At 56.0% G+C, this 11,688-nt stretch overlaps 1 protein-coding gene across 1 annotated transcript in view; it reads left to right on the top strand.

Moving 5' to 3' along the window:
- The window catches only part of LOC102973769 (SUMO-conjugating enzyme UBC9-B), a gene marked incomplete at its 3' end in the record, with an annotated part of 12,114 nt that extends 463 nt beyond the window's left edge, over window positions 1–11,651 (top strand). The window contains exons 2-6 of the mRNA XM_024123328.3: window positions 5,463–5,538; window positions 5,710–5,793; window positions 6,755–6,827; window positions 11,322–11,431; window positions 11,556–11,651. Of these exons, the coding sequence (XP_023979096.2) occupies window positions 5,473–5,538; window positions 5,710–5,793; window positions 6,755–6,827; window positions 11,322–11,431; window positions 11,556–11,651 (429 nt within the window). The remainder of the gene's footprint in view (window positions 1–5,462; window positions 5,539–5,709; window positions 5,794–6,754; window positions 6,828–11,321; window positions 11,432–11,555) is intronic.
- Window positions 11,652–11,688: the final 37 nt, after the last annotated feature.

The raw sequence follows: 11,688 nt of genomic DNA, 5'->3' as shown, positions 1-11,688 counted from the left end.
GCGGACGGGCCGGGGGCCAGGCCTCGGCGGGCCGCGGCCTCCGCCGCCGTCGGGCCCGGCCGGGCGGGCGCCTTCCACCCGCGGCCCGGCCCGCTCCCGGGAACCGGCCCGCCCCGGGCTGCTGACGCCGTGGCGGGGGCCGGCCCGTTGGGCTCACCGGCCCGCGGCCCGAGCCCCGGCCCGTCGCGGCCCGGGGGGGGCTGGGAACGTTTGCTCGGGCGCGCGCTCGGGCAGGTCGCAGCGCGCGGGTCGCGTCCGGGGCCGCAGACGGCGCCCGCCGCTCGGGCCGCGGTGACAGGAGCGCCGAGCTCTCCGCCAAGGCGGAGCGTTTCCGGGGTCAAGGTGTGCGCGCGAACCTGTGGCGCGTTCCAGCCCGGGAGAGGACGCACCGCACAAAGAGTGTAAAGCCGCGCGCTGCAGAAGCGCGGGCGCGTTTGGGGGGTGGCGTGTGATGCCTAGAAATGAAAACAAGTCTGAGCTCTTGCGCCTCCGGAGCTCCGCTCCCAGTTGGTGGGACAGAGTGTTAGCGCTCCCCTTAACGGGGAGATGTCCTCCCAAGACTGCTTTGTACCAATTGCACGGAGGCTGGAACTGGTAGTTAGGCGAGTAGGAGGAAGGCGAGGCAATGATTAGCTGGGATCATGGTAACGGCCAGCACCTGCCCCTAGATCACGGAATTAACCGGTCTGGTTTGTATGATTCGGAAATAAGCTTAGTTCCTCAGTTAGCAAAGTTACTGTTCTGTGTTTGCGGAGCTGGCTTTTGTTGGTCTCTTTTTAAAGCCAGTAGTGCTAAATGTTTCTTGCTCTTAAGGAAACCGTGCCTTTGGATAGAAAACCTACCCAACAGAAAAGGGAAATGGATCCCAAGTTCGTCCTGACTTGTTTATGGCCTTTCGGGTGGTTTAGGCGTGAATTCTGTATCTTGTTGCACCTTTGTCTGGTGAGTCTTGCTGGGGGTTTGGGCCCTTGCTTCAGATACGGCCTGGGGTCCTGGGAAGTAATGTCAGGAAAGAACAGGGAACTGCAACTGGTCTGGAGTGTCTCCTGAGTGCAGGGTGCCTGCATCAGGTGAAGCCAGCGCCTTCTCCTGGGGAGTTTGCGTTTGGGTGAAAAAGACCCATCCAGGGCTGCTGATCCTTTATCAGTTTCATCCCCGGCCAACCTGTGGGGTCACAGTGCTGTTGTCCATTTTACAGGTGAGAAGGTTGAGGGTGGGAGAGAGAAGCCACTTGCCCACATGTGCGGCCAGTAAGTGGCTCTGAAGTCTGTGCTGTCAACTAGAAGAGCGGATTCAAGTACAGCCCGATCTGGAAGAAGATGCCGGCAGATTTCCAGGGTCTCCCTGGAGAACCCGGGTCCTCCCCTGCAGGCTGTCTCTAGCAGTTCGTAGATTAGATACCTTATTTTCATATCTTATAATTTTGCTGTTCTAAAGTGTCTAGTAACACTTTACTGTTCCTTAAGTGTCTCTCTGTCGTTTGGGAAAGGCACATTCGATCCTAAGTGGGATTCTGAAGGAGTGGCTCCATGTTGTAATTAAAATGTACCAAATTGGCCGTTTTCTCCTGGGGAGCAGGAGGCTAGATCTCTGCCTGGGACAGTGCAGGTGTGCACCTGTGGCTGTTTGCCCTGGTGGTGGAAGCGGTCTTTTTGGTTCCCGCTCTGGTCCATTGGCACCCCTAAGGAAGGGGCTGCAGGAACTCCTGTGGGGACCCCCCCCATTACCTTTTGCACCTGAGACAGCCACAGCTGGTGCTTGGACAGGGCCTGCAGAGGCAGCTTTGTCCGTTGTTAGCAGACGAGGTGGCCTGTGGCGGGGTCCTGGCACGCTGTCAGCAGACAGGCGGTGCTCAGGATTGCCCTGCTGGCCTGTCCTGCGTCCTGGCCCAGCCCTGCCCCTCCAGAGCCGTCCGAGTGCTGGCTTGCCCATTTCGGAATCCACAGATCCTCGGCATCCAGAGTGCTGCCCTGGGGCTCCAGAAACCAGTCTTGATGCCTGGCCGAGCGCAGACTCAGGAACCTCACGCCAGCTGCTTGTCTTCTGCTGCTGAACTTCTGCGTTCATTAGTTCAGAGGTGGCCGCCAGCCTATGCTGCGTGCTCTGCCCTGGCTGGTGAGGGGCTTGCTGTGGACATCCTCCACATCCCTCAAGCCCCCTGTGGGGGGGTCGTTCCCACCAGCCCTGGGGATGAGGTGGGGTTGAGTTCTATTTAGAAGAGCCATTTGAAGGCTTTGAGAAAGTCTCAGGAATGAAGGTTTTTCAGACTTTGGGGTTACTGCCCTAGCCTCCGACAAGAGAGAGTCTTAAAGACAAAAGCGGCTGGCGCTCTCCTGTGCCCTGATCCCCTGCGTCTCCCCGCCTCCCTCGGGCAATCCCAGACCCTCAGGACCAGTGCCCACCCTTCCGGCTCTTTTTTATGTTCCTGCACTGAGCCCATTGCTGCAGGCTGTGTCCAGGCGGCCACCTGACCACCATTAGGACCCAAGTGCCGCCTGTCTCATAGTTGTCCTGCTTTGTGTCTTCTGGCACCTAGCACTTCTCTCCATGTCATCTGTTTGGGCAGCGACACTTAAACCGTTCCTCAGTTTATGTTGCATGAATGAGTGAAAATAGCAGACAGAGGTGTGCCATCCAGGGAAGGAAATCCTAGACATGTTCCTGATGGTCGGGTCCACAGATGGGGAGGAAGCGGGCAGACCAGAGCTCTGGGGTTGGTGGGTGGCAAAGAGAAATTCTGTTTTGGGTGCAGGCCTGGTGTTACTTGTCTTGGACTTAATCTTGAGGTTGGGCAGGGTTATAGCCTTTTAGAAGGTGTGCTCGGGTCAGAGTGCCGCCAGGGCAACAGTTCCTGTCACCATGCCTGCTGAGTGGGGGGCTTTGATTTTTTAATATATATAAATTTATTTTATTTATTTTTGTCTGTGTTGGGTCTTTGTTGCTGCACGCGGGCCTTCTCTAGTTGTGGCGAGCTGGGGCTACTCCTCGTTGCTGTGTGCGGGCTTTTCATTGTGGTGGCTTCTCTTGTGGAGCACGGGCTCTAGAGTGCAGGCTCAGTAGTTGCGGTGCAGGGGCTTAGTTGCTCCGCGGCATGTGCTCGACCAGGGCTCGAACCCATGTCCCCTGCATTGGCAGGCGGATTCTTAACCACTGTGTCACCAGGGAAGCCTGGGCTTTGATTTTTGACCCTCGCTTTTTTTCATGATGACATGTATATGTGTTTCTTGATGACACACCACATCCCGTTGCTCTGGTGTTTTGCAGTAACTCACCCCACTTCCTGAGACCTGGGCTCCTGGGTGATGCTGGAGGCTGCGGTGGCCATCCCAAACCCGCCCCACCCCCCCACCCCCGCTATGCTTACTTCTTGGGGAGTCGTCCAAGAGCCAGATCCCCGCAGAGTTCCTGGCTCCATGGGGCCACTGGGCCTGGGGACGTGCCCTTGTAACCGGCGCCCAGTGAGGTAGCTGCCCAGGGCCCCACTGATCGGTTGGTCTGCTGTTGCATTGTTGACCTGATCCTACTTCTCCTGCAGGAACGTGGGCGTGTTTGTGTTGTTTGAGGCCTGGGGGCAGAGTGTCCCAGCAGATGCTGGGACAAGGTTTTGATTTGGATTGCTGGAGCACTTGGGGGTCAGCCTGAGCCAAGGGAGGGGGCTGCAGGAGTGATTATGAGGCAGGGGCTGCAGAGAGGAGCAGCCCTCCTGCCGGGAGTGGGAAGACCCCCTGGGTTTGAGTTGAGGCTCCTCCCTCAGTGAGCAGGTTACTTCTGATCTTCCCTTCTCAGGTCTAAAACGGGCTTGGTGGTCCCCAGCTCTGGGTCAGGGCCAGCACAGCTGGGAAGCACGGCTGGTTTCCAGTTCTGTCTTTGGCAGAAATTTGTTCTTCTGTGCCTGGTTGAGAGCCGTGTTGTGGTTGCAGAGGGTGCCCCGTGTTGTCCTAGGGAACTCGAGGTGCTGGACCTCTTCCCTGCCAGAGGTGCAGAGGGGGCCTGTCCCCGGGCCCTCCAGTGCAAGCCTGCAGGGTGGGGGCAAGCCACCGGCCATGCACGTGTAGGATACACTCTCCTCGGTCTTGTTAAAGGCTTGCTTATTGGAAATACTTGATTCAGGGTATCTTTAATGTTCCCATGGACTCTGAAGACCAGCAAACACACTTGGGGTCAAATTCTCCAGCAAGTTTTCGGGTCTTAGTTGTGGCGTGTGGGCTTAGTTGCCCCACGGCACATGGGACCTTAGTTCCCTCATCAGGGATCGAACCCGCGTCCTGTGCATTGGAAGGCAGATTCTTAACCACTGGATCAGGGAAGTCCCTAAGGGTCGCGTTCTCGTGGGCAGAAGGAGGTTGAGGGCAGCAGGGGTTACGATAGAGTGCCACATGCCTGGTCTGCGTGCTGCATGAGCAGCACCTGGGAGATGGGCTGACAGCTCCGGGCAATGAATCTGAATGGCTGATGCCGCCAAGCCCTGAGGGTCTGTGGTCCAGAGGTTCAGGGGAGCCGATATTCGGGAGAGACCAGGAGTTTGAGTAGCTTGGCTGCAGGGCCTGCTCCCCCTTTTGCTGACTTTCCCAAAGTCACTGGGAGACAGGTTTTGGCCCACTCACAACAGGCGGAGTGGCAGCGGGTCCTAGGGTGGGACTGTAGGATGAGAAAATGGCAGGGGCCAGGGAAGGCCCGAACCCCCAGGTCTGGTGACAGGTGGGTCTGTGGGATGCTGGTGGAGGGTGGTGCTGCCTCTGGACTTGTGCAGCCCCCACCCCTTGCATGGTTAAACTGCTCTCTGCCCAGGGCTGCATTCCTCTTGGTTGCCTTCCAGGATCAGGGTTCTCCTCCTGGCCGGGCCTGAGTCTAGATTCTGAGCCCCCGATTCTGGGCCGGAGGGCTGCCAGCACCCCCACGTCACTGCACCGGCAAAGGGGAGTGTTCGGTGACTGCCCCTCCCAGGTCTCAGGCCCGTGCTCTGGACGTCCCCATCTTGTCCCTGCCTTTGCTACAGAGTCTGGTGGAATTGGGGTCCCTGTCACTCCAGCGGGTGCCACAGGACAAAGAGGGCAGGGCTAGTGGGCAGGTGGCTGCTGGGAGTGCACGGCGCCCCCTCCCCACACAGCACCTGGCAGCTGTGTGACTTGGGCCTGGGGCTTTGCTTCTCTGGAGCTCTGTGTCACCATGAAATGCAGGTCACAGCGCATGCCATGGGGGCCTGGGGATGGGAGACCCGCTCCCTCTTCCCTGGTGAGCTGCCTGCACGAGGAGGCTGGGAGTGCCCCGCCCCCCCCCCCACCCCCGCCCCGGGGTCGGGGGAGCCGTTACAGCTTGTCCAGAGTGGCGTGTGGGTCCGGGTGGGAACCTTGGTTTCCCTGCTTCTTGGAAGCGAGTCTGTTGGGCTGGGCCGGGCATGGGGTGAGGGGGCAGAGGGCCCATGGCTGCCAGTGCTCATCGCACACTCTGCCCGTCTCTTCTAGGGACGCAAACATGTCGGGGATCGCCCTCAGCAGACTCGCCCAGGAGAGGAAAGCTTGGAGAAAAGACCACCCGTTTGTAAGGAAAGCTTTACTTCTGCGTGTGGCAGGGTGATGGTTTCCCCTTGACAAGAACATCAGGTCCCTGCGGGTCGGCCATTTGGCCTCTGGGCTGATGCTGGCGGGTTTATCCCAGGAGCAGGGAACCAGCTGCCACGGCACTGATGTGCCCTGTGTTGTTTCCTCTCAGGGTTTTGTGGCCGTCCCAACAAAAAATCCCGACGGCACGATGAACCTCATGAACTGGGAGTGCGCCATTCCCGGGAAGAAGGGGGTAAGAGGGGCTGCCCCCCTTCAGAAGGACTCAGGTTCAAGTGTGTGTGATGATTGTGATGGTCACGCGGGCCGTGGTCCCATCCCCTGGCCAGGGGGACAAGGTTAGGGTGACATGTGGCCCTCCGGGCAGTCTTAATTCAGAAAGGAGCTGGGCTGTAGCAGATGGGGAGGGGTGGCGTCATGCAGCCCCCCCTGCCACGTCCCAGGAGCAGGAGGAGCCCTGGAGAGGGTGGAGGGGGGCTGAGGTTCAAGCAGCCCGGACATGGCAATGCTCTGGGGTGCAGGGGGTGTGGGTCTTGAGTCTGGGGCACCTGCAGATCCTTAGACACAGAGGCCCGGCATCAGCCACCTAAGACAGCCATGTGGGGCCCCGCGTGTCCTGCACTCATGGGCCACGATGCTGCCTCCTCCGCTCACCTGAGTGTGCCTGGGTCCGTTAGGACTGGCACGTTGGAAGCATTTGGGAGGGAGGGTCTCTTCTTGGGTGAACTGGAAGGAAGGAGGAGACTCCTGAGGTGTCTGGGTGATGACAGGGCTTCATCGTCTCCATTTTCTCCTACCCATGGTTGGTTGTAAACATACAGCATGAGTAGGCCTGGGGGTGGCAGGTGAGGAGGGGTGTTGGGCCGTGGAACTGGGAGGTTGCCTGCCCATGGGACCTGAGGGAGGAGCCTCGCAGAATGCCCCCCCAGGGGAGTCCCCCGCCAAGTCTTCTCTGTACCCACTCAGTGTCGGGGGGTGCCCCCCAGGGCCTCCTGTCTCTCCAGGGAAGCCCCTTTCCAACTCGGGGGTCATGGAGGCCCCAACAGTCCTGGTGGTGGGCTGTGAGCCATTAGGAGCTGCCTCTGGGGGGCCCTCACCATCCTGGGGTGCAGCCGGAGCAAGCTCCTTGCCCCTCCTGGGCCCAGCCCGCCGCAGAGGCCCACAGCACACCTGATCACAGTTTTATTTCCCAACAGACTCCGTGGGAAGGAGGCTTGTTTAAACTACGGATGCTGTTCAAAGATGATTATCCATCCTCACCTCCGAAATGTAAGTAGAACGCAGTCCTCAGAAGTCGGTTGGCTTCTGCCTGTTGCAGCAGAGAGATCTAAGGTCCTCTTCAGAGAGCTTGGGCCTGTGGAGCTTCAGTTATGTCCTGCTGTGCTCCTGGGGTGGCTCCAGGGACTCTGATCCCTGGGGCTGGCTGTGAATTTGAGTCTGTTTGTACCCCCAGTGGCTGGAGGTGCACATAATAGGCCCAGTCTCAGACCCAGAATCCCATCTCTCATCACTGGGAGGTGGGCCCTTAGTGCCACCAAGTTCCAGCCCTGGATGGGGTGGACGTGCAGAAGGACCGCGGTCCAGAGCCTCACCCCGCAGAGGGTTTTGTTGCCTGTTAGAATTTGATACTTATGTGATGCAGCGTGTGCACCCTGGGTGGATAGCGTGCTGAAGTCTCCAGAGAAGGCGGCAGGAAGAAAGGGCTGAGGCTGCATCTGAGATAGTGCTATGGCCAGACTGTCGGAACACATTTCAGCAAAACTCAGAAGGGGCCCCAGGTCCCTCCCCTTTTGTAGCTGGAAATCAGCAAATGCTATCTGTGTCTGGTTAATTGGGTGTGTTAACGCATGCCCCAGCATGTGAAGAGTGCCCCCGGCACCAAGACTGTGTCAGCGTTCACTCTGGTGGTCAGTAATTCAAGATGTCTGTTATAAAGGCACAACCAGAAGAATTTCTAAAACGTAACAGTTAACCACTGGGATGGAGACTTGTTTCATTTGGGGTGGTTCTTTGCTATTTGAATTTTTTTTGCCACGTACAGGTATTACCTTAAAGAATATCTTTAATAAGGGACTTCCCTGGTGGCACAGTGGTTAAGAATCTGCCTGCCAATGCAGGGGACATGGGTTTGATCCCTGGTCTGGGAAGATCCCACATGCTGTGGAGCAACTAAGCCCATGTGCCACAACTACTGAGCCTGCACTCTGGAGCCTGCGTGCCTGGAGCCCGTGCTCTGCAACGAGAGAAGCCACCACAATGAGAAGCCCACGCACTGCAACGAAAGTGTAGCCCCCTCTCGCCACAAATAGAGAAAGCCCGTGCCGGCAACAAAGACCCAATGCTGCCCAAAAAAAATTAGTTAATTTTTTTAAAAAAGAACATCTTTAATCAAGAAATGAGACATTGTAGCTACTTTCATCACTTCTAGTCTACATTGTATTGGAATTCCAAGAAGATAGAGCCAGGCAAGAAAAAGAAATCTCAGCAGAAGAACTGGAAGACAAGGCTGCAGACAATCTTTCTCTGAGTCTTAAGATTGCTGAATAAAAGACTAATTCACAAAATTTTTAATTTAATTTAAAAGAGGGGGGATTTCCCTGGTGGTCCAGTGGTAAAGAATCCACATTCCGATGCAGGGAACATGGGTTTGAACTCTGGTCAGGGAGCTAAGATCCACATGCCGCGGGGCAGCTAAGCCTGCGCACCACAACTACTGAGCCTGCGTGCCGCAAACTACAGAGCCTACACCCTCTGGAGCCCGCGTGCCACAGCTAGAGAGAGAAAACCCGCACACCACAACTAGAGAGAAGCCTGCATGCTGCAACGAAATATCTTGCATGCCCAACAAAGATCCCACGTGCTGCAACTAAGACCCAATGTAGCCAAAAAAATAATAAAACAAATATAAATTTAAAAGGGAATTCTCTGGTCCAACTTGCACTGCGAAGGGCGTGGGTTCAATCCCTGGTCAGGGAACTAAGATCCCACAAGCCCCGAGGCCTGGCCAAAAAAAAAGACCTCTCTGCTGAAAATGATCAGACGTTTCTGCAAGGATCAGGGGCAGCCTTGATCCCTGGCAGGACAGGCTGTGTGCACAGCTCAGAAGACTGTGAGTGCATGTGCCTATTCTCTCCCAGCTCTTCTGCAGGTTCAGCGTGATCCCAGTCACAACACAAGCAGACTTTTTTGGAAACTGTCACGCAGACTCTAACATGCAGGAAATGCAGGGTGCTGAGAACAGCCATGCCCTTGGAGATCTGCGGAGGGGGATTGTGAGGCCTAGGCTGAGGCTGCTTGGGTGAGGAGAGCACCCAGACCCGTAGGACGGCAAGGTGGAAAGCGGGCTGAGACCTGCTGCAGGGACACTGAGACGCAGGCCTGCAAGGCAGAGTCCAGAGAGGCCAGCCGTATACAAGCTTGGCTGATGACAGAGGTGACTTTGGGAGGCATGGGGGGCCCAGTGGAAGGAGAGCTCGCTCTCCTGCGGATCTTGGTGCCCAGTGGGAAGTACAGCTGTGGAGGAGATGGGAGGATCTCTCCATCACGTGGGCGGGCTGAGAGCACTTTAACCATAAGGAGAGAAAGGATGAGCTGGACTGCATTTAAATCAAGACCATCTCCTCACCAGGAGACACCAGTGAGAGTGAGGAGGAGAGAGATGGGATGTGTTTGTCAGTTCTCGTTCCAAACAGATCAAGAGCATCTGCACTTCAGTGAGAAACGGCAGACTGCCATTAGCTCAGGCCCTTCACAAAAGAGGCTCTCCACCCAGCCAGTGGGCACAGGGGAAGGTGCCTGACCTCATCACCCGACACTGCAAGTGACAACCCAGCGGGAACAGGCAGGCAGTGGGGAGGGAGGGGCCCAGCTCTAGAGAGCACTTCCCTCAGAAAGCTCTCGGTTTGTCTACTGAGGCCACAGTTAACGCCTGCCCTGGGATGGGCTGTTCACTGAGGAGAGACCCAGTGCAAGTGTGCACACCGAAAGGCCTGGGTGGTGTGTGTCCAGAAAAAGCTGGGGGCAGCGCAGGTGTCTGTTCACAGTAGAACGGACAGATGAACAGTGGGACAGTCTGCAGCAGAGAGAAGGAAGAGTCTATGAGTGTTCGTGACATGAATGAGTCTCCCTGAAGCCAAGGAGCTGGACCAGGTTCCGTTTGTGGAGGTCAGCAGTCCATGTGATGGCAGTGTTAGGAGTCAGGAGGGTGACCTGGTGCAGAGGGAAGGCAGCCAGTGACCTGAGACGGGGGTGAGGGGCTGGGGGCTGCTGGGAGACAAATAACTGACAAAGGGCCTGTGTCCTGCGTATATAAAGAGTATCTGCAAGTCAACAAGAAAAGTGTGTGAGAGGTTTAAAGAAGAGCTTCTCCAAAGAAGCAGCAAGTGCATCGCAGGGAGTGAAAGGAAATGCAAATCAGAATCATGAGAGGCAGCCACTGTCATCAGGGTGGCTGAATTCCATGGCTGACACTACCAGGGGCTGGCAAAGTCACAAAGCGTGGGAACATGCAGACCCTGCTGGCGGCATGTAAGTTGGTACAGCCGCTGTGGAAATTAGCAGTATCTACTCAGGTTCAACACAGACACCTTGCGATCCAGCATTTTCGTGTTGAAATACGTGCACTAGAATTCACGTTCAGGAATGTTTGCAGCTTCAGTCGTAGTAGCTCACATGTGCACCTACGGTGGGGTGGGCAAGTCCATGGGCAGCTTCTCCCAGCGAGGCCTGTGCGGTAGCAAGGTGCAAACTGACCCCTGGGTGTAGAGCCGCGAGTCCTGGTCTGGGGGCGGGGCGGGTGTACAAGTTGGGATAATGAGGCAGTTGAGGGAGGGAGTTTTCTGGAAGCTGTTGGTATGAGTGGGTGTGTTCATTTTTGGTAATTCATCAAGTGTACTACACTTGATGAACTTTTCTGGGTATAATTAAATAATGTTTTAAAGATAAGAGAAAGGGGGAAAGTGCCCAGATGAGAGGAAAACACTAACACGTTAGGTGAGTTAATGGACCCTGGGTGGGGCTCATTACGGCAATTTTTTCCTGCGTTTTTTTTTTTTTTCCCCCTTTTTCCTTTATTCTTTTTGTCAGTGTCACAAGGCATGCAGGATCTTAGTTCCCCAACCAGGGATTGAACCCACGTCTCCTGCAGTGGAAGCGCAGAGTCCTAACCACTGGACCATCAGGGAAGTCCCTCCTGCTCTCTGCTCTTTTATGTTTTCAAATTTCCTACATGTATTTTTTCTTTTTCTTTTTTTTTTTCTTTTTTTAAAGAAAATTAACCTTTTTTGCTTTGTGTTATTTTGTTTTTGAAGAAAGAATGTGGGGTCAAAAGCCTCTGTTTTGAAGCAGGATGATCTGCTTTGAAAATGGCCACTTGTTTGGAAGGGCCTCTGAGTTTCTGCCCTTGGCTGTCCTGCAGGTCCCTCCTCACCTGCTGCAGCGGCCCCTTCCCATCTTCCTGAGTCAGGCCACAGCCCGGCTGGGAGGACGTGGGGGCAGCCATCCGGGGCTCTGTGCTCTGAATGCCAGCCACCCCGGGTGGGGTCCTGGGAGCACATGGCTTCCCCTCTGAGTCTGTCAGGAAGGTGGCTGCTTACTCCTCCCACCTCTGGGCCAGTTTCGTTTTTCTAAGTAGTTCTTGGCCAGGTGCCTGGTGACCAGCCAGGTGCCCCAGTGTAGGGGGAGAGGCAGCGTCGGGGCAGGACATTACTTGGTAGGAAGACACCTGCCACCAGAAACATGTTTCTTTCATTCCCTTTGCTCCAGGCAAGTTTGAACCACCGTTATTTCATCCAAACGTGTATCCCTCGGGCACAGTTTGCCTGTCCATCCTGGAGGAGGACAAGGACTGGAGGCCAGCCATCACAATTAAGCAGGTATGGAGTGCGAGCTCCCTCCACCCTTCAGGGCCCTAGGGCCAGTGGTCCTCCATCCCGGGAAAGTTTGCCTTTCAGCCCGCCGGCCTCCCACCTTGCTGTGCTTGTTTTGTCTCTTACGCAGATCTTATTAGGAATACAGGAACTTCTAAATGAACCAAATATCCAAGACCCAGCTCAAGCAGAGGCCTACACGATCTACTGGTTAGTAGCAATCCAGCCCCGTTTGCTGCAACTTCTTGGCCTCCCTGAAGTCT

This window comes from Physeter macrocephalus, unplaced genomic scaffold, assembly GCF_002837175.3.
Source record: "Physeter macrocephalus isolate SW-GA unplaced genomic scaffold, ASM283717v5 random_683, whole genome shotgun sequence".
Classification (NCBI taxonomy): Eukaryota; Metazoa; Chordata; class Mammalia; order Artiodactyla; family Physeteridae; genus Physeter; species Physeter macrocephalus.
This window is presented reverse-complemented; position numbering and strand designations above follow the sequence as displayed.